Raw genomic sequence first — 22890 nt, 5'->3', positions numbered from 1 at the left:
AAGAGTCTGCTCCAGGCAGATGCAGGCAGGGAAATGCTGAGATTCGTCCCAGCCTTGCTCCATGCTAGCAGCTGAGTGCTGGAGCCAAGTGCACCCAGAAAAGGAGAGGGGAAGATGGGGAAAATCCAGAGCGTCTAAGAGCACAGCTGGGGGACGGCATACTCAGAACTGTGACAGGCAGGAGACATCTGCAGCTGGTTCAACAGATATCACACCTTTCTGTAAATCTGGCTCTCCTATGCATCCCCTGCTCCTGCGCGGCTGTCAGTCAGGGCTGCCTGCAGTGCCAGAGTGGAGGAGCACACACCCAGCTGATGCAATGAGGCCAGTTAATTCTATCATTCCGCCCAGTGCAAGGAGCCCACAGCAAAGCGTTCATGATCACGAAGGAACCACAAAGGAGTTAATCTGGTAACAACCAGGACAAAACCCGGAGGGAAAACAAAGCAAGTGCTTCATGAAGAGGCAGGAGACAGGTTGTGGCAGCACATGTGAGCTTCCCTGTCAGCACTCAGCAGTCTGAGGAATGCAGAAGAGCAGGGAGCTGTTAACTGGACCAAGAGGCTAGTGCTGAGCAGAGAGCACAGACTTGCAGAGACGTGGCAAGGAGCAGAAGCAAATGAATATCTACTTCTACGGTAAAAACTGGGAAGAGCTTCAGAAGAGCTATGGATGGGGACACAGCTGAAACCTTTGGTTCTGGCAGGCCACACTTTGTCAGGCCTCTCAACACATACCCAGACACCGGCATGGCAAAGCAAAGGTACAGCTCAGCTAAGATGGAAAAAACAAGCTCTAGGGATCAGCTTTCTCAGGGGATCAGCTTACACAGAAGAGACACCAGCAAGCTGGGCCAGTAACTCCAATTTTGACTCTTGCCCTTTGTGAAAAACGTGGCTATAGAAGGTGAAGACAAAACTTACACAAGATCCTTAAACGACAGGATGAAGACAGAAAACCCTTACTGGTCTTTACTGGCTCAGCACTCTCAGACTCTTTCCCCTGGACAAAGTGCTAGGTGCTGGCAGCGCTTCCACTGAGCTCACTCACTCCCACTTGTGATCTGAGATCACTCCAAAGGAACAGAGAGCAGCAGCCATATGCCCATTTAGGAAGAGGGGAGAAAGCGGAATGCGTTGTGACATCTGCCTCAAGACAGTATAGATCTTGCCAATCAAGTCTATAGGAGGCTAGATAAAAATATCGGCCACTGCAGGCCTTCAGCAACTCATCCGCTTCTGGAAGTGACAGGCGAAAATCTAACAGTATAGAAATTCCAAGAAAGCGTCCAACAGTGTACTGCAAGGTAGCATTCAGTCCGCTACAAAGTATGGAAACTGAACTTCCCTCTCTCCTATGCTATAAGGATGGCACAGCTGTGTTTGAACAGGACAGGAAACTTTATCTCATCTGTCCAGGTGAGACTGGAGCACCAGGATGCTGCAGGACCCAGTCACTGTGGTTTTCTAGATGACCAAAACTGAAGTCACAGACACCAACTCTGCGTATGTGGAAAGTTTGGCTGTCACGGAGACTGATGCAAAGAGCTGCCACACTCAGTATCCAAAGAAAACAGGCATCAGGTCACTGAATGACAAATACATGTCTTCAAAGAGATCAGGATCACCTTGACATAATATATAGATGTTTTGTCACTAAGGATTCAGCAGTCAGAAAACTTGCCCTGAAACTGTGGGTTGAACCCTCACAGCAAGACAGAGACACTGCTGGGAAAAGCAACCATCAGTAAAGGTCCCTGCTTAGGGTATCTGACCCCACCTGGCAGCACCTTAATGTAAAAGGCTCTTCTCTGCTCACCCCCACTGGGAGCTTCAGCTGCATCAAAGCACCATACGTGGCATCTCCACTTGCTCTTCACTGGGCAGGGTGCAGAGACACTGTGACAGAGCAAGCCCGGGCCAGACTGCAGCACTTCCTGAGCTGCATTGAACTCTCTGCAGGAGAGGCCGAGACAAGGTAAAGCCTAGTACAGGGCAGAACCTGGGGGCAGGCACTCCCAGCCCTACAGCCACAGCCAGCAGCAGCTCCTGTGAGAGGCATGCCTCTGTGGGCCTCCACAGCCAGCAAGCAACTTCCTGGGGCTGGAAGCCTACAGGATGCTCACCTAAGGGCAACTGACACAGGAGAACAACACAACCAGTACCTGGGGTCAAGTCTAATCCTGTTTGAGCCTTGTTCTCCTTGGTTGCTGCTTGGGAGCCAGGCAGGTGGAGATTAGTCCAGCAGCCCATCAGCACCCACCCTGAACAGGACATGGAGAATGGCTCAAACCCTGGGAGATGCTGGGGAATCCTTGAGGCTGCTGCAAAGGTAGTATGCAAGACCTTACAAAGACATTACAGCAGCGCAAGAGGATGAAACAACGAAAACATGACAATTCAATAAATATAAGTTTTTATTACAATAGAAAATAGTAAAAGTCATGTTAAAATAGACTCTTGCTTTTGGACTGCTCGGAAAAGCCTACGCCTCACTTTTACCTGCCAGTGCCCATAAGGCTCCTGACCCGTAAGCAATGAGCAATACATTTCTGTGCTAAGAGCCTCACAGCTCCTCCCTCCCCCATGACAGTGAAGGACTACAGCAGCAGACCAAGCCATGCCCCATCAGGCAGGCAGGTAAGGGCTCTCTGTGGGGTTATTACTACAATACACCTCATCCCCTTGTGCAATCAGGCTCCTGTTGGAAGCAGGCAGCTTTAGGGAAGCTGTGGACAAGAGGGAGGGGGAGGAAAAGAAAAAAAAAAAATCAGCAGCAGATGATGGCAGCTGTCTTGAGACAGCTAGAAAGGCAGCAAATACACCTGCCAGAAAGACCACAACACCCGACTGTCTCTGGCCTGCTGTTTGCCTAGTACCACTGCACGTCCCACTGAACATGGTCTCGCCTGGCTCCCCCTCCTTCTTCAATGATTCTTCATATGACCCTGAAGGAGACTAGCAGACACTGTCAAATTAAAACTCTGTGTAACTTATGCAGTATTACAGTGAACACCCTCCACCTCCTCCTTCCATGGCCAGCCCAGTGCAAGTGTCTGTGCAGCCTGGATATATTGCGTGCTCCCCTCCTCCCCACCGAAAAGGGCCATGGGCGAGAGTTGAGTAGAAAGCAGAGGCCACAGGATGGGCAGGTGAGATGGGACTGTGAGACACTTATGCACCATTGCCAGCATAGCAGCACTCCTGACTCCAAGTCCTGCCTGCCTACAGCCAGCAAGTTCACTCCAGTCCCTCGTACACAGCCCTCCGCAGCTCAATCGAGAACATCTCCTCCCAGGGCCTGCGGATCCACTCCACCAGCTCTACCACGAGCTCAGGGCACTCTGTGCGGATGTGCCAAGTGCTCTCCAGCTTCAGCACCTGGGAGGGAGGAAAGAGAGGGAGGCAAATGAGCAGGGCCTAGCCTGAAAGGCACTGATCAGCCCCGAGTCGCTACTCCCCAGCACTGCCAGCTCCTCCCAATTCCTCAGTGACTTCCACCTCCCTCTCTGCTGCCAGCCATGAGTGTCCCTGCATGACTTTTGTACAGCAGCAGTTTGCTGTGCTCCTTTGCCTCTGTGAAGCTGGGCCCTAGGTCAGGATGGGAGATGACGGCCCCAAGACACTCTTGGCAGGAACAGGATCTGAGCACAATCCAGCCCCCAGCATCCTGTGTGCCCCATGACCACCTCCTGGTTACCTCGTCATAAAGCATCAGCTTGATGTCACAGGGACAGAGGCGATACGTTATGACATTGCTAATACTGCTGATTGGCTGCTTCTCCTTCAACTGGATGTTGCTCCTAGGAGGCGTTTCTGCTTCATGGTCTTCATCCAAGGGGGGCTGCACCTGCCACTGGTGATTCTCCTCCAGCAGAAACAGCATGCTTCGGGTGCTCAGCAGGGTCACAGGGAAAGCAGATGCCCCTAAAAGGATACAACGGAATAAGAGAGGCTTTGCCGAGAGCTTGAGTCACCACAGAACCAGCTTTCCATTCCTCACCTCCTTTCCAGCAACAGTAACTGGGTGAACAGCCTTAGGCAGCCTCCCGACTGAAGAAAGGGAACAGGGTAGCTAAATGTGGCTGGGCTAGACCAGCTGATCAAAGCTCACTGCAGGAGCACGCATATGAAAGACCACTGCCCGGCAAGCCTTGTCCAGCCTATGTCCCCATGTGAGGCAGGAAAAGACACTTGAGTCCTTTGACCTCTTAAACAACACTTTACTACCCCTTAGTTTAAAAGTCACTCAGCAGCTCCAGCTAAAAGGCCGCCTTTTTTGGCCTAGATTCATCTGGCTGCAGATATCTGATGGCTGGAACAGAGAGCACACACATAAAGTTTAATACAAAGCTGGGATGTGTCGTAAGTATGGCAGGAAACAAAGTAGCTTTGATAAACTGTAGGGAGCATAAACACCATCCAGCTGATTTCAGTGGATGCAAACAAAAAACGCTAGAACTTGGGAATAAGTCAGACGCACAGAAATAGGGAACCGCTGGCTAAGGTCACAGGGGATCACAAGCTGCTACAGCAACATGTTGCTTTTCTTGTCACATTTCACTCTTGGGAATTAATAGGAATATCAGAAATGGGACATTTAATTAGTCCTGCCTACTTGGCAATGAGGCCTCAAGCTGGAACTGTGTCCAGTTTTGGGCACTATACTCTAAAAAAGGAGAAAACTGTGGAGTAAGGAAAACGCACTGAAGTTCTCCCTCCCACAGGCTATTTGTTCAGCTTGAGGAGACCAATAAACACACGGATTCCTTCTGATTCTCATTCTCTCATACCTCCCCAACAGCCAACGGTGAACAAGAGTGCAAGAGCAGTAACAAATTGGTCAGATTAACAGCTAGGTTGCTTTTTTCAGTGTCCCAAGCTAAGATGACGCTGGAATTGTTCACTGAAGACTCAAATCCCAGGTTTGGCATGTTTGGCCCTCGGCAAGCCCTGGAACAGAACTTGATGGGCTCCAGCAGGCTGCTCCTGTCCTACTGTCTCGGATTCCGGACATCTGCTTCTGTTTTCCCAAACTGAGAGCCTTTCAGCTTTTCACACAAACCAGCTGTATGACCCCTCAGCTTTCCCCTCAGCTCAGGGCAATGATCCAGCTCTTAGATAATCTCCAGCTTCTCAGAAACCACTCCGAGTTGTCACCAAACCTGGTGTGCAAGATCAACTGTTCCCTAGAACCTGGACTTCAGTGCAGAAAAAGGCTGGGAGACTCTTGATATACAGGAAGAAGCATGCAACTATCCTACACATCTCAACACCAAAAAAAAAAAAAAAAAAAAAAAAAAAAAAAGTCTCACCCATGTCCCTGCCCTATCTTGCTGCTGTACTAATGGTCCAGCTCTTTTCTTATAGACTGTACACTAAAAACACAAGCATGTAAGCATGACAGCACAAGGCGTGGGACACCTGGCCACTGAGATCTCCTGTACCTTGGATCAGGTAGGCCAGCAGGTAGAAGAAACAAGCATCATCTGTAGCTGCAGAATCTGTGGTCTTGGAGTCCAGCAGAGGCCTGGAGGAGATACAACAGCAGGACAATCAAGGAAATACTCGTTTCCAGTCTAGGTTTGGCGTGAATTAGCTACTGTTCACTGTCCTCTTGGGGAAGGGACCCATCTCTTCCAGATGTTGCAAAATTCTCCTCTCTCCTGTTGCTATGCTTAACACCTTGTCAGCTAGGAACCAAATTCTTCCTGCAAGGGAGGAGGCTGCCCTGTGCCTCTTCCTTTTCCTCCATCCACTATGTTCTGCTCCTCCAGGAGAGCCGGAGTTGCCCCACCTGGTTCAGTCCAGGACACCCCTCTGTCTGCTCATCCCCTGTGCAGCAGGCACCTGAGCCAGCTCCTTAAACCTGTAAGGTCGGCCTGGCTGCCACTCCAGCAGCACCTCCTCCTGCGCTGCCCTGTTCGAGCACCATGCTTCCCAGGCACTGCTGGACAAGCAGAGATCCCCTTCAACCCGAAACCCCAACCTCTCAGGGGATGTTCTTACCATAACCAATGTTGTGGATTCATTTCCACAGTGGGGATTTCCTTCACCTTACTCCTGTGCTTAGCTGGCAGCTCTTGCATGAGATCTAAAGAGGGGGAGAAGGTAGCCATCTTTTACTGCAAGCCGAAGGGCAGTACCATAACACCTCAGGATGGTTCTCTAGTCTACAGAGAGGCACTGGAAATTATGATGCCAGTGAGGTTGTCCCTCAAGTATTTTCTGAGCTGGCAAGAAGTGAATTTCCAACGTACATCCAACTACAGCTCTCCTGGTAGCTCTCCAAGAGCAAATCTTTCAAATCCTCTTCTCCCCCCACCCCCACTACAGCTCTACTCTTACATGTCAGGGTCTGCAGGAACTGGTCACAGCAGCTTTGGTTCCGGATCAGCAGACTGTAGGAGGCTTTTGGGTTCTCAAACTCCATTCGCAAGCTCTGGTGGCAGAGTCCCACTTCCAGATGGGAAATATCAGACAGGTAGTGAGAGTCATTCTTCTTCAGCCAGTCTGCAGGTTGTCCCCTAATCACAGAGCACAGCCCTCAGCTGCAGCAGGCTGCGCCAGCTCTCCCACATCAGATTGCAGCAGGGGGATTTGCCAGGAGAACCTTTGCACGTCACCGCACCTCCAGGCTAAAGCTAGCACAGGCTGGCTTTACCCAGCATGCGCAGCCTTGTTGCAGGGTCTCACTTGCCACCATTTTCCTCACCTGATAGCCCCAGTGACTTCCAGCACATAAATCTTGAGATCAGAAGCAACCAGGATTGAGAGGAACTCTCCTTGTCGGCCAAACTTCACCATGACCACCTAAAGCACAGAGAGCGTGGGTCATGGCCTGGCCTGCCCCTTGCCAGCCCACCCATGGAAAGGACTAACTCATACACACTTCGGCTCCCTTCACACCCCACAGTCTCTGGAATGCCACCCCAACGCAGAACTTGCAGGGTGGCAAGGACAGCCAAGGAGCTGTAGGAGTGGTGCTACAGGAGCTCACCTTGAGGAAACACTGGAACTCTTCAGTGTTCTCCTCAAAAACCTCCATATCCAGGTACAATTTCAGCCGATGATCCACAGAACGGAAGTCCCTTGTGTTCAGGATGATGTTTACAGCTGAAGAGAGCAAAGGGTAGGCTGGCACTCTGTCTGCTGACCAGGTGCTGCCCAATCATGCAAACTGGCACCAGGGCAGCAGCAGCGGTGTCACCCCCTCTGCACACCTGCTTCCATCAAGTCTCTCCTCAAGACAAAGGGCCAAAGCCAGGGTGTTCCAGGCCACAGGTCTCCATGTGGAGACACAAGGAGACTCCAACACTTGCCTCTTCAGATACACAAAGCTTTGTTCTAACCCATCTTCAACCTACGCTCAGCTGTTTAGTTACAGGAGGACACTGCTTTGCTGCCGGATTTGGCAGGAGGGCAATTCTTTATCACAAAGCCAGAAAGACATTTCTCATTTCAGCTGGTGTCAGCTCAGGTCAACTTTCTAAACTCTGACTTTGACTAAGGTCAAGGGGGACTGAGGAAGACACCAATAAAACTGCTTAAGAACATAATTAACTTTGTCATGCAATCATAGGACCAAAAAATAGCCGTGATACTGCCTGCTTGTATACTAGTAGTCTTGAAATGCTGGGGGAGATCTCTATAGAACAAGAAGCTGATGCGGTTGCAAATCAGGTGTAGACTGCAGTTGCAGCAGAGTCACTTGGTGGGCTGAACCAGATAACCTCCAGAGCTCCTTTCCAACTTCAGTTATTTTGTAAATCACAAGCTGATGCCCAAGCAAAGGCAGCCTGCTACGTCAGAAATCCAGGGCCCTGCACAAAAAGCATTTGTGGACCTTCTAGTAACTGGTATCTTGCATGATAGCCCTCACACAGACAGCACACATTCTCTTCTTTTGGACAGGCTTGGCCACTGAAACTCACAAAGACCACTGAGGAAAGCACAAGTAACTGTAGAGCCACTAATCACAGCCTTCTACAAACACACCAGCCTCACACTGCACTTAAGCCAGAGAACAAATACAGAGAAATTGTGCATAGTATTCTCCAAAGGTAGTGCTCCAGCTGGCAGCTCACTGGTGCCACAGGAACCCAGTGTGTCTGTAACTGAGCAGTGCAGCTCACGGAACAAGACCCTATTACTCATAGTCTGAGCAATACTAAGGATGAAGAGCTGCTCAGCTTTTCCTAACTTCAGGCATGAGAACTGAAGAGAGAGGGGAAAGAAACACCCTGCTCACAAGAACCATGGTTACTGCTGCTCGTGCTTGAGGATCCCCCCCTCCCTTCCCCATTAAACAGGAGGCAGGGCACCCTGCAAACACCACTGATAAAACCCAACACCAAGATGTGCACACCCCTAAACCCTGCACAGCCCCTGCATACTCACAGGGACTGAGATTCCACATTTCCTCAGACTCAGAGTTCAAAGAGAGCTGGGAAGGAGTGGGCCCACGAGAAACACTGTAATGGTAGCTCCCCATCAAGCTGCCCCCATTGGTGTCTGTGTGGCTGAGGGACAAATGCTGGCTCTTCATGCCCAGCTCCTTCTTCCTGCAGCCCCCATCTGAACTGCGGGAGCTGGAACGGAGAGCGCTGCTGTGCTCGCCACTCAGCTCCAGGATCCTGGTGCTGTTGCTAGTATCCATCTCCGAGCTGTCCTCCCCGCCGATGTAGAACTTCCCACTTTCGCTGGCCAGAGCAGGTGCTTCCTCTGGGCCCTCCTGCTGGCTGCCTCCCTCCAGGACAGAGTCTGACAGGTCCTCACTTGTGCTATCGAGGCCAGGGGGCAAAGGTGTGCTGGAGCATACCTCTGCAGGCAGGATGACCACATGGTCACTGGAACAACTGGGACAGGCTATGGTCTCACCCACTGCTGCAGCATCTGCGGAAGATTGCATCAAGGATAAAGAAAAACCAGAACAGCTCTCCCCCAACAAGATTTTGCTTTTTTGCTTTTTTCTGGTTTTTTTGTTTGTTTGTTTTGTTTTTAACTGTGCAAACCACAAACCAGCCCTTTCAAAGCAGACAATAGTTACAGTCCAACTTGAGCAGCTTGTTGGGCAACTCTGTTCGGAATCATATCCTACATACCTCCTCGCACAAATCAATGAGAAATTCTGCATCAGTGCCAACATCCACCTGAAACGGCTCTGCTCAGACTTAGAGTGACCGGTGTAGCTACAAATGAAACCACAATCAGGGTTTCGGCTCCTGACTTTCATCCACTTCATGCCCACAACTGCTCATGTAGCTTGTGAAGCCCAAGCTCACGACCAGTCAATCCAGCCTTCCTTAGCCACCTCTATCCCCAGCTTGGTTTATTCTCCAGGCAGCCAAACCACAAGCACGCCATGTCCCTTCTCCAGATGTGCTCAACCCTCCTGACCCCAGCTCCTGAGGCTCCCTTCACCCACACCACAGCAGACTCCCAGATGTATCTTGGGACTTCCACTACCCTGGTGGGAGGGAAAGTGTCCCAGCGTGAAGGACAGTGCTGCAGCCTGGACAGCACCTTTTCCCTCAGTGAGGTACTTCAATCCCAGGACACTTCATCTAACAAGCAGTATTGTCTGAGCTAGGGCTGACACTCCCCACTTCAAACACAAACTGAGCTTTGAAAAACTCAGCAGTCAGAAGGTGCCTATTCAGTACTAGCCGTGTCTCAGCCAAAATACCACATCTAGTTTCAGACACCCAAAGAAAAATGTGGACAAATGGGAAAGAGTACAAAGGAGACCAGCAAGAATAACTGCATTGTATGAGATAAGACTGACAAGCAAATTATCTAGGGAGTTGAGTTTATTCATTGTGGAGGACTGTCGTGGTTCAACCTCAGCCAGTAACTAAGTACCACACAGCCCTTGCTCACTCTGCACCCCACCCTCCAGGATGGGAGGAGAATCAGAAAAAGGTAAAACCCATGGGTTGAGATTAAGAACCGTTTAATAACTGAAGTAAAAATAATAGTTATAAGAACAATAATTGAAATGAAGAGAGGAGGGGGAGAGAGGAATAAAATCTACGGGAAAAAAAGAAAAAAACCCCAAAACACCAAGTGATGCACAACACAATTGCTCACCACCTGCTGACTGATGCCCAGCCACTCCCCGAGCAGTGATCTGCAGCTCCCAACCAACTCCCCCTGGTTCCCCCTGGTTTATCTACTCCACACGACATTCTATGGAATGGAATATCCCTTTGGCTGGTTCAGGTCAGCTGTCCTGACTCTGCTCCCTCCCAGCTCCTTGTGCACGCGCTCACTGGCAGAGCATGGGAAACTTGAAAAGTCCTTGATTTAGAGTAAGCAGTACTTAGCAACAACTAAAACACCAGTGTGTTATCACCATTATTCTTACACCAAACCCAAAACACAGCATTGTACCAGCTACTGAGAAGAAAATTAACTCTCTCGCAGCTGAAATCAGGACAAGGAGACAAGGACAGAAGACAGGAATAATTGTGGGGGGAGAACAATGGCCCTCAAGTACAAAGAAAGGAATAAATAATTTCTCATAAGGGAAGCAAGATCACAGCCAGGGAGACTGAGGTTAGGGTTCTGGTTGTTTTTCTGATGTCTAATAGCCAAAGATTTACCTGAAATACTGAACCAGATCATCCAGAAGCTTCTGTTAGCAAAAGCCCTTTAGAACAAATTAGTCTCTGTGGCAGAACTGACCGTGGTTTCAACAGGATGAGAGACTATATGACCTTTAAGGCCTTTGCAGACTTCAGATTTCTGTGGACCACCTGCAGTGTCCAGCACCCCTATGTTCTCCCAGACTCCAGGCCACCCACAACAGGGGTGGTTTGCTTAACCTTAAAACTGTGGCTTATTCCTGCTAGTGAACAAGGCAGGGTCCTTCCAGTCCAAGTGGCCCAAGTGAGAGTATATCCCCACAATCGGTTAATTCCAGTACAGCCAAGACATTATCCTTTCCTGTACATTCCATGCTCTGCACCATAGCTGCCATTCTGGCAGTCTGCCTGGGCATTAGCAAGCATCCTTTTCCTGGACACTACATCCTACCTTGATTTGAAGGAACTAGGGTCTCCAGCATTGTGGTGTCTCCAGCCTCTGAAGGATAAGGACCTTGATGCCAGAGAGTCAGGGACCGTGAAAACTCCTGCTTGCATTTCAGGCACTGGAGCTTTGTGGATCCCTTCTCCTGGTCCTGGTTTCGCCGATTCTCCTCAACAGCTGGGGACAACACTTCAAGGACACACTAAAAGTAGAACACAGGGAAAGAGTGCTAGCAGGCAACTATAACTATCCTAATAAAAGTAAGCCTCTGACACCAGCAAGTCTCCTCACATGCCTCATTACAGCGTTTCAGAGTGCGAGGGGTGCAGGGCTGTTTCCCAGCTAACAGTACAACAGCCAGTCTGTGCAGGACCCTCCAGGGGCACGGAGCTTCACTGCAGAAGACCAAAAGAACATGTTTTTGCAGGTCTGTGCCTTGTACCTACATATTGACAGGCCCTCCATAGAACTCAGGTCTCAAAGGTTCCATCTATTTGTGCCTTCTCTGTAACAACTTGTTTAAATGTACTTAAACAACAGTACCTCAAGAAAAATACTTGGATTTGAAACCAGAGTCCCTACAGCAGCTGTGCAGACCAGAGCTGCTGCAGCACTGACACTCTCATTGTCCAGAAGACTAAGTACAGGCTAGCGTATCAGTCAGCACCCAGGAAACATTATGTTGCACACGTACAACAAGTAAGGATCACTAACTTGACTACCAACTTACTTCCCCAAGAGGGAGAAAACTGCAAGGTTTTCTCCTTGAGAGCACCCTTTATGCTCCAGGAGCTCCACTGCCTATGGCCATGCTCGCAGGGCCCTGCACAGGTCATTTGTGCAGCAGCAGAAATCCTAGGCTTACAAGCAAAGTGCTGCCTGCTACAGGGCAGCAGATGTGCATATGCTCTGAGAACACTGACCCTGTGCTGGCTGGAATTATTCAGTGTCTTCCAGTGATACTGCTCCCTCCTCCCCAGGCCTTCCCTGCTAGCCTCCCCTACCTGCAGACACTGCTCCGGGCAGTTGTCGAGCACCACATACTTGCGCTTCTGACGGTCCTTGCGAATGTAGCTGAAGTGCAATGTCAGGACAGGGAAAACTCGCTCCAGGTCCTGCATGAGACAGAAAACACCAGTTCTAGAAAGAGGGTGCAGCATCCTGTATACAGGCTACGTATGCTTGCAACTGGCTGAAATGTGGCCATACAAGCACTTAATTTAGTAAGCCACAAGTAGCCCTCATGAGTAGCTGATGGCATTTGGGAGCCTGGTAAAATGGACATAAAATTGATAAATAAATAAAAGTAAAGCTCATGAGTGCTGAGGAAAACAGTAAGTTTCAGGGCCCAGAACAAAGCATTTCAAACAGAACACATTTTCACAAAGGTATTTCAGAAGAATGTCAAGCCACAGACTTTCAAGAGGTACAAGGGCAGGAAGAAAAAAATTAATTTGAGCTTTTGGGCAAAACAGTATTACAGAAGCCTGTGAACATGTCCATGCACACAGTGAATGTTAAAATCCTACCACAAGCAAAAAAAATTTCCACATTCCCTTTCTAAAGAACCACAAAAGCTAAATAGGGCTGGTAGGACTAAAGTGTGCACCTAGAGCAGATAGAAAACCACCCACTGAGCTACCAGTAGCTTTCTAAACATCACACTAGGCTTAGTGCTGCACTGTCTAAGAAAAAGTGCAAGCCACAAACAGTCCTCCAAGGCAAGGGCAATATCCCAGTGAGGAACAGATGGGAAGGAGGTCTCCATTTCATTTAGGCTCCTCTTGAGAAGTCTCTCATTCCTGCACACTGGAACAAGTTCAGCCATTGTCTTTTTAATGCCAGCTCTGGAACAGAATTGGTGCTGGCTTCTGCTGAATTATCACATTAGAGTGTCTAAGCAACACAGATGCTGTTAGATACACATGCATTGGGTGGAAGAGGTGCTCAGTCTATCAGGCTTTGCTGGAGCCAGGAGAAGACCTGCAGGGTACTCTGACAGAAGCCCAAATCCAGAATTCTGGCCGACATAGGGAATAAGATGCCAAAGGCTCACACAGAGGCATAACTCACCATTCTCTTCCAGTTCATCTCAGAGGTCTCAATCTTCTGCAGACATTTCAGTTCCAGCTTGTGAAGGACTCTGCCAGCCTTCAGTTCCACCTCAATCACATGCTTAGCTGTGACTCGTAGGAAGATCCAGTCTGGCTCTGGGTCCCCTTCACCTTCTATTTGGCTCACCAACACTGGCTGGCAAAGGTCCACTGCCGAACAAGACACAGTACAGGGTCAACACACACAGGATGCCTTCAGGCCTGCTTGGTCCATCCTTAGAATTTCCACAATACTAGGCACCACGTAAAATTTCAGGGATATCACATTTGATTCATCTATTTTATCATCACCCAAACCCTCAAACACAGCAGTGAAAGGACCCGTTTACCTTCTGGCTTCTCCTCTTCTTCCTCCCCCAACATTAGGTCATCTGCCTCCTCTTCTCCTCTCTGTTCTCCTTCCACAGGCTCATCAACCTGTACTTCAGGCTCTTCCTCCTTCTCAGCATCATCCAAAGGAGCAGAGGATTCTTTCTGGGATACCTGGGGTTTTCCTTGCTCTGGGTCAGAGCTCTCACTCTGCAAGTCCATTGCAGCAGGTCTGCCTGTGATGTCATCCGCAGAACGGCTACGGCAGATGACAGGCACTTGGTGGTCTTGCTCCTCCAGTTGTCTCTTGTACTGCAGCCAGTCAACACCAAAGCGATCTCTGAAGCTGTCCAAGCGCTTCATCTCCTTCTGATGCTGTAGGACCAGGCCTGCAGAGACAAAACTTGGGAAGCATGAAAATAGTCACCACGCCAAAGCACTCCTCCTCTGAGTGCAGGCAGTTCAGCTGCTGTGTTACTGAGGAAGAAGACAAGCCTCACCGGCAGAGAGAGGTAAAGCCTGGGACTCATGTTCTGTGTCACTGGGCTCCGAAATGCTCGCTCTGCGGACTTTGACTTTTCCCTGCAACAGAGTAAGAACAGTTGGGAGGCACCAGAACTACCAAAAAAGCATCTGATGAGGGGCTCTGCCAAGCTGAAGTGTTCATAACTGTTACAGTTGCAGGAGCACACCACAAAACATTTGTCACAGCATATCAAGGCTGATTGTTAAGCCCAGCCCCTTCCTAATACACAGGAGCATAGAGGCTCACTACCACACAGTCAGTACGAAACCACAGCCCACTGCATGAGGCTTTCATGTCGAGGCAGTCCCTTCACCCAGCATACTGGCTACATGGTTAGGAAGCTATCTCAGTCCCATACCTTGCTCTTCTTCCGAGGGAGCCTGACAGCCACATTCTCTGCTGGAGACTGACTGTCACTGAAGTCTGCGGCACAGGAGCTGTCCAGAGCACTTCGATCCAGTGTGGTCTTCTCTGAGGTAGAAGTGTGGATGGACTGCGACACACTTTGCACAAGCCTTGGAAGGTACTAAAGCCAAAAGAAGAGAATGCTGCCTTCTGAGTGCAAAGGGGAGACAAGGTAAGCAAGCCACAGCTCAGGCTGACAACTTCCCTGTCCCTTACCCCAAACTTTCACCAACTTAGTCAAATTGGTGACAACAGATCCTGACTGGTTGGACTGGATTGTTTATCACAACCACTCCAATTTAAATCAATCTCTGCCTTTCTTAAAAATAGCAGATGGGAAACTGATAACTGTTTGTTTTGTTGACATGTAATTCAAGTGTCAAGTACCAGACAGTACTGAAAGAGGAAACAGGCAAGGCTCCAAGTTCTGCAAGGCTGCATGGGACAGAATAAGTAACACTGGCCGGTCCCAACAATTATTAGGAATCAGCATGGACTGAGCCAAAATGAACTGCGTCAAAGAGTCAAGGCAGCCCATACAGACTTAATGGGACACATGACAATGCAAAAACCTGCCAGAGTTTCCATTCCCAAAGCCAGTAAGATCAGTTTACAGCACTTGTACTTACCATTAGGTCGGAGGAAGAGAGTGGCTCCCCATCCAAGAGGAACTGTAATTAGAGACCATTTCCAGTCAGACTCTATTTGTTTGGCACATACTCAGGACAACATCTGCTGACTCCTATTGCCCGTCAGGCCACCCTAGGATTGGGATCCCCGGCACAAAACTGCAAAGACTACCAGAAAGAACCCTGTTCCTGTCTATCCATCACTCCTTTAGTTGTAGCTACCTGACCTAATAGTGTATAAGGCCAGAAAGGACTGTTGTGGTTTTTCTGTTTACAAACTTTACAACTCCCAGAAACCTATCCAAGACAGTTCACGGAAGAGACACAATAGATTATTCTGCAACAACTCACAAATTGTTTTGAGCGGTACTCACTTTCACCTCAAAGCTTGCACTCTGTTTCCAACCCGAGTCCACCTAGCTTCCAGTAACTTGAGCTCAGTGAAAGCTCGGTCCAAGACGCAGTTTGAAAACAATCAACCCAGCCATTTGCAACTAATATGAAGGCCAGACCAGCTTTGGAACACCTCTGACCCTTAGCAAGCAAGTTTACTTCACTAAGTTGTCAGAACACTGTCTTCGCTGGCTTCTTTATTTAAAATCATATTACCAAGAACTGACCAAAGCACTAGAGTGCAAGGGAAACAGTGATGACAGCTAGCTGAGAGCAGTGTGATGGGGAGAAAGAAAGGTGGCCACAGCTGCCAAAGCAGTACGTAATTAGGCAAGGTGGCCAAGATGGCAAGTTCCTTCTTTGTAAAGTCCAGGCACATAGTCACTATCTAGCAGGAACAGAATAAAGTTTTGGTACCATCAGTGAGCAAAACTAATAAAGTAAACAGTGAAGATGTATTAAGATCCGAGGTCTTGCAAACCTGAGATCAGTATTCAAACTCTGTCTGCCCTGGTAAGCACACCACATAAAAGTTTAAGGATAAACTACTCTACCTGAAAAAAAACTCACCAATGCACAAAATCACCACTGTTACATCATTGGAATAAATTTTCAGGTTTAAGGAATTCTTCCCCTTCAATTGTCCCTGAATGTCAGAACACCCTATGCCAGGGGTCCTCAAACTACAGCCCGCGGGCTGGATATGGCCCCCCAGGGTCCTCAATCCAGCCCCCCAGGGTCCTCAATCCGGCCCCCGGTATTTACAGACCCCCCCGCCAGGGGTTGTGCAGGGAAACCGAGCAGCCGCAGATGACTGCCTGCCACTTCATCCGCGCGCCGGCTCCCTGTTTAAAAAGTTTGCAGACCCCTGGCCTATGCCTTCAAAAGCAGGAGCAAAAGGCACGTGGCCAGTACTCACATTGGAGGAGGCTGCCCTGGGAGACAGATGTACAAGGGTTGCAGATCGGTGGTTTTGATGGAACCATAATGGGTTTCCCTCTAAATGCAGCTGGGTGGAGGAAGTAGAGAAATTGTTATTAGAAGCAATATTCTACACCCTGACCTAATCTGTCTGCAGGCTCCAGGCTTTCCCTCTGCCTCCAGAAACACCCTTGCAGTGGAATGGTGATCAAGCCAGGACAAGACTAAGCTTTTACAATGCCTTCTGAAATTTGTTCTGTAAATAGAGAAGGAAATTAAAGTATGTCCTACTCATGCCCCTACATCATTAGGAGCTTTTTCAGTATGGACTCTGAGAAGCGTTGAGAGAACAGTCCTTTGCAGGCTATCTTCCTTCACAAGCACTAGAGTGACTGCAGTTAGCCTCCTTCAGACTTCTCTGAACACATGAATCCACAGCAGGATTAAGGGAAGATCTTTGCTGAACTTGACAGTGTTAAAATCAGAAAAGGGAAGCAAGCAGGTGGGGATGAAACATGGAAAAAGGTTAGCTTGAGCAGGGGTCACCAAAAATGAAGGCTGAAATGAAGGTGTCTCTCCAAGGCTCCCCTGTCAGCTTCCCACATTAAAATTAAATGCTCAGGAGGTGAATTGATCTTTCAAAACTCTCTTCTTACCACGGTCTCCACCTTGCACCCCCTGACCATGATACCTCTAATCTCCCAACCCATCAGGCTTTGTGCTTACCTTTTTTAGATAGTGCAGAGTGGACAGTGGTGCCAACTGGGCATGTTCTAGCAGCAGGTTATACGCTACATCCAGGTGCTGCAGACTCACTAGCTGTTCAACCCCTGCAATCAAAGCAAGCAGCCATCAGCATGCTAGAAGATATTACTTAGGAAACTCCCACCTATCCCTCTCCCCCAAAATTGAACCCTAGTAAAAATAGCCGTGCTCAAGATTTCAAGTTCTGTTCCTCCTTGAGGAAGAGAGGAAGGCCTCAAACTCAGAAACATTCCTCCCTTGTGGGCTCACCATTAATGCTGTCAAGCTCATTGTTGCGCAGGATCAGAGTCACCAGCTTGGATCGGCTGAAGATGCTAAGGTTTGGCACCTTGGACAGGAAGTTATAAGCCAGATTGAGGTACTCCAGTTCCGTAAGGGTCTGTTCAGAGACAAGAGCAGCACCGGATCAATTGGGACTTCAGCACAAAGCCTGATCCTGAACTCAAGACAGGGCACTAGCCCCTAGCATTTTTTCCATCCCACCAAGGTCAACCAGCAAATGAGTTTCTTAAGACTATTTCTGCAGCAAGACTTTAATGTTCACATTTGGAGTGGTTTGTCTAGGGGCGCTCAGCATGATCTAACTGCTTTACAGAATTTGCTAGGAGCAGTTTTCTCCTTCCTTGTCAACTACTATGGAGCACAGGAAGGGACTGGACCCCCTGCCTCAGCAAAACAACTGAACTACCAAAAGAAGCCCTTTCTTACCTTTGCAAAGATGATGGTGAATGATACATTGTGAGCCCCACCAACTCCATGAAAAGCTGCTTCATAGCTTCTCTTAAAAGAAGCAGATCTAGCCCAGCAGAGCATGGATTTGTCATTCCCCAGAGATGCATGTGCCACTGTGATGGACTATCACCTTTCTAAAGTAACTGACAGGAGATTTCTGAGAGAGAGAAGGAAATGCTACTGGCAGTCTGAACAAAGCAAACAGCAAGTTGCTACAGCCCCACGCCTGGCTACATAATCCCCACCTGCTGCACAAACCATAGTGAAGTCCTGGCTGCAATGGAGTGCACACTGCATGTGCAACTGTACATACAGTGTACACTGCATGTATCACTGCATTTATCACTCGGCCACACTGGACTGCCACGGTGATACACACAGCTAACGTTCTTGTCTTAGAGCAGATGAGGAACACTACCTTCTCTGCCTCCGGCACAGGGGCTGCACATACAGGACAACAGTTTCAAGGCTGCAAGCACTAGCTCTAAACCACATGCCTGCTGGCCATGTCTCCAGTTTCTTTTGTCATACTTCACCTAGCAGGCACATGGTCAATGATTACAGCACTTGAGCAGTGTCTTCTCCACATGAAGAAACTCCGGTGCTCAACCCAAGATACTCACTGTTAAATAGTTCTCACAATCCTGGATCTTGTTGTGACTCAAATCCAAGACCCTCAGAGCATTCAGTAATTGCTGAAGGACAAAAAGATACAGGATCAGATCCCACAAGATGTCTCCATTGCAGCATGAAAACCCTGTCCTGCTGGGAGAGGCCAGCAAAATTAACACTGCCTACTCCCTCCCACCCAGATATAGCAGCGTCATTAAAGGAGTGCCCAGTTCTTGGCGTGAACATATCCTCTCTTCCCCTCAGACACACAGGAAGGATGCCCCACTCACCAGTGAGTCATCAAGGGCAGTGATCGAGTTATAGCTGAAGTTCACAGTCTGCAATTCCAACCATGGGAGAGCACAGCTCAGATCTCCACCACATGCTGAAATGATTTCCTAGGAAGAAGTGAGGACCCATTCCTTGGTGAGTACTAGCTATTACAGGAACAGCAGATGAACACAGGAGAACAGCTAGTCTAGAACAAGGCTGGCATATTGTGCTTTAAGGACCCTGCCCTGCCTAGAGTGGCAATGACTTTCATGTCGCTAATTCAAGCATTTGGAGGTGGTGGGAATTCCAAGGCTAGATATTTAGAAAGAAGGGAAGATGCTTTTGTTTCCTACACTCAAATGGCAACAGTTAACACGTTACAATTTGCAGGCTCTGAACACTGAGTGCAAAGATTCATGCTAAAAAACCCAATTTTTCAGACCTCCAGCAAAGCAGAAGAAAAATACGCACACCCTGGCCAAACAACTTGTGCTCTGGCAGACAAAAGCAGCCGTCAAAGCATTTCCTACCAGCAGCTCCAGTTCCCCAGCAAGCAGCTGCTTCTCCGCCACAGACAGAAGCCCAGAACCCCACAGTTAGCATAGCCCACGCTACCCAGTTCTCCACAGCTGGAGCCTGCCTTCATGGCTCAGAAACCTGCTGGGCACCAGTACAGATAAGACACTGGTGCACAGCATTCCATCTGACAATCAGCTCTAATTTGAGCCTGCTGAGGTACAATGAAATAAACCTCAATCAGCTGCAAGCCTTTGAGCATGGAAACAGCTAGACACACAGAACAGTCAGGTCTAGCTGATAGGAATATTGGTCAGTCAGAAATTCTCAAGGAGCTAAAGAGGAGACTACACAGCACATGTGTATCCAACCAGGAAATACCTCAACACTGTTTGAGTCTGGAGTAGGACCCCAGAACAGAGATGGGAGAAAAAGCTATATACAACATGGATCAATAAGATGGTTAACACCGATTCCTGCATCTTCCCTGTGTGAAGGTCTGTAGCATCAAGACAGTCTTTCTCCTGCAATTTTCCCCACAAACTGTGTAAAGGCACTTACCTCCAGTGTACTGATACATTTGCAACAGGTTAGAGATTCCAGCTGAGAGTAGACAAATCGCAGTCCCCGGAGGCAGTGTGGAGGGACAGACCTCAACTGCAGCAGTGATGAGAAAGTAAGGACAACATACATCAAAATACCACAGTGCAAGAACAGCTGCCATCCCAGGCCCATCTCTGCAAGGGATCTCCCATTTCCCTGCTGAAGCCCCCCTCTCTAACACTCCAGCCTTTGGTCATATCCAAGCTTCACCCCAAGCAAATGCTGCAGGACTTCAGCACAGCCTTCTAGGGAAGCCACAAAAGCCTACCCAGTTTTTAGGAGTAGAGGCATTCCGCAACCACAAAACTAAGTCCAGAAAAGCCAAACAGCAAAGTTCAAAGCCAGTTCTGCCTCCTGTACTTACTTCCAGATGCCGGAGGGACTTGAAAGGGAAGATCTTCACAGAAGATTGCAAAACACAGTTTGGAACATGAACAAGCTAGAGAAATCAGAAAAGAAGTCTCATGTCAAGCTCAATTTATGCTGCAATACCGCCCTCCCAATGCACTGACTGCAGCACCTTGAACAGGCTCCCCCTCCAGCTTGAGTGTTCACTAACAAGCTCTCCCCTGATGCTGGTATCAGCACTGTCTCCTGGCCCCATAGGTCAGTAGAGGTCAAAGAGAAAAGCATGTTAGCTAGCAAAAGACCATGGTTACCAGACCATGGAGCTCCTTTTCTTCTTCCCTGCCTACATGCCTTCACCACTTCCAGAACCACAGGGAGGTCCGACAGCTGGATTCTTCATCAGCCACCACTAACCAATCTACTAACTAAAGACAAATCTAACTGCTGGAGCTATGTTTAATCAAGCAACCGAGCACACTGGTGGGAGGTGTGCATGTGCATTTCACTAGAACAGGCCAAATAAGGCAAATCACAAGCAGATACAATTGAAAACAGAAATGCTCTCCAAGACACTGTTAGCATTAGATTGAGGTACCTGCAAACCTCTTTGTATTTTGTAGTGCAGGCACAGGCTCTTTCACCACAGGGTAGTTAGGCTGCGTTGACATACCACATGGCAGCTTATTAAATACAGCTCTTTATGCTTTCTACATACAGTGCACAAACAATATTTCAGACAAAGTGAGTAATGAAGTAGTTAACGTTTCCACTGCAGACAGCAGAGTACAACTGGAGAGACTATCTCTGCCAGCTACATCCACGTTCACGCAGAAGTGACTCATCAGGTGCAGAACAGACATCCCAGGGCTTTGTCACCACTACTGCTCCCACAGTTACAGTGCTGGCAGTGATGAATCACTGCCCACTGCCTGCCAGCACTAATGCGGCATGTTGAACAGGACCATTTGTAGAGGAAGCTTGCACTGGGAAGCTCTGATGACCAGTTTTAGCAAAGGTTACCTCAGATTCCATCCTTACTGTGTGTCTTGACCAACTCCTCTCCCTCCATTGTCTAAAGAATCTGATCAGGCTGGTAAACATTATTAGTTTCTCCAAGCAAATCAGTTACCGAACCACAATGGGTAGCTTCCTCTTCTTTACAGGCTTGTTACAGAAAGAGACCATTTTTTGGTTAACACAAGCACTCACCACAACATCCTTCTGACTGCAGCATCCGTCTGCATTCTCTGCCTCCCCCCCCCCCCCCCCGCCACTCCTGCCAGAGGACCCGTGTTTCTCCCAAGGGCTCTGGGATCCAATCTCCAGCTTTAGCATGCTGCTACAAAACTCTCCCAACAACATTCAGATACTTTGTCCAATCCATCTCATACAGAAAAAACTTTTAGAGATGTTGCAGGCCATAGTGCTCAGCCACAACACTCCCGGAGCAGCACTGTGGAACCTAAGAACAGTTGCTAATTCCCCTTCCCCTTTCAGGCCCATTTCACCTCTGCTACACTCCCAACAGCGCCCCAGTACCATGTATAATCGTGTGCAGTCTCATAACACATGCCACCTTTCAAAAAGCCCTCTGAAGAATCCCTAGCTCTGTACTTTTACCTTTATTACAGCCTTCTTAAAATGAACGAGGACATGTTACTAGCAATAAACCATGCTGTGAAATGGATTGACCAGAACCACTTCCCAGGCAGGAGCACATAAAACTCAGAAATAAGAAGCAGAAAGTCTCAGAGTAGTGGGTGTACATACCCCAGCTCTGCTCCCTCATGTGGATCAGTCCTCACTCAAGGAGCACTCAGCTGTGCTCAGCTGCCAGATACTACCTGAATTGTGCAAGCATTTCAGGAAAAAATCATTTTCCCAACAGTGTTAACACCTTACCCAGGTCAGAACGTAATTAACTCCTGCTGCCTGTTTTTAACTCCGAAAAACTTTCTGCTGAGTTGCACGGCTGGTCCTAAACAAAGTAGCTACACACTATCACGCTGAACTATGACTCCATGCAACAGCCCTGCGAGAGCTATCCGACCCATGCAGCACGCACATAAGACGGGTTCAAGAGGCACCAAAGGAGGCCATCCTGAAGCCAGCAGCTGTGCCTGCCACCTCCACTGGCCGGCCTTGCAGTACCCCTGGCTCCTCACATCCCCGGCCACGGTGGGTACGGACCTTCAGGGAGTGAGTCTTCTGCAAGACGTCGAAGAGGAACTGCGCCTGGAGGATGGAGGCGGTCTCGGCGGGGTGCGAGGGCAGGGCCACGAAGCCCCGGTTCTGATTGCGGGAACCCAGGTGCTGCTCGAAGACCTGCGTGAGGTGCTGCAGGGTGGGGGGTGAGCAGCGTCAGCGTGCTGGAGCCGTCCAGGACGAGGTCCCCTACAGCGATGGGGAAGGACGCGCCGGGCCGTGAGCGCTGCTGCCCCGCACCGGAGCCTTCGCTCCGGCCCGGCCCGGCCCGGCTCAGCCGGGCCCGCCACTCACCCGCGTCTTGCAGCAGCCGCGCCAGGCCGCGCACCAGCGTCTCCGCCGCCGCCATCTGCAGGGGGGAGGCCGAGGTGACCGCGGCCCGGTCCGGCCCGGCCCGGCCCAGCTCCTCCCGCGCCGCCGCCGGCCCCTGGCACTTCCGCGTTACCACAGAGACGCGCCCTTCCGCCGCACTAGCGAGGCGCCCGCCGCGGCTAGAGCGCCGCCGC

The 22890-nt window shown here is 49.4% G+C and overlaps 1 protein-coding gene across 1 annotated transcript; it reads right to left on the bottom strand.

Moving 5' to 3' along the window:
* Positions 1–2398: 2398 nt before the first annotated feature.
* On the bottom strand, positions 2399–22836 carry STK11IP (serine/threonine kinase 11 interacting protein). Its single transcript, XM_055812469.1, is given in 25 exon segments — positions 2399–3380; positions 3700–3926; positions 5447–5529; positions 6009–6093; positions 6348–6526; positions 6715–6812; positions 7000–7115; positions 8400–8894; positions 11040–11235; positions 12038–12148; positions 13107–13297; positions 13477–13845; positions 13957–14038; positions 14341–14508; positions 15017–15058; positions 16329–16418; positions 17057–17160; positions 17345–17474; positions 18451–18522; positions 18730–18837; positions 19790–19885; positions 20196–20270; positions 22370–22528; positions 22530–22573; positions 22679–22836. Coding segments are annotated over 25 exon segments (3516 nt in total). The 5' UTR covers positions 22734–22836; the 3' UTR covers positions 2399–3239.
* Positions 22837–22890: the final 54 nt, after the last annotated feature.

This window comes from Falco peregrinus, chromosome 8 (assembly GCF_023634155.1).
Source record: "Falco peregrinus isolate bFalPer1 chromosome 8, bFalPer1.pri, whole genome shotgun sequence".
Classification (NCBI taxonomy): domain Eukaryota; kingdom Metazoa; phylum Chordata; class Aves; order Falconiformes; family Falconidae; genus Falco; species Falco peregrinus.
Note: the sequence above shows the minus strand (reverse complement) of the source record. Positions and strands in the feature narration are given on the sequence as shown.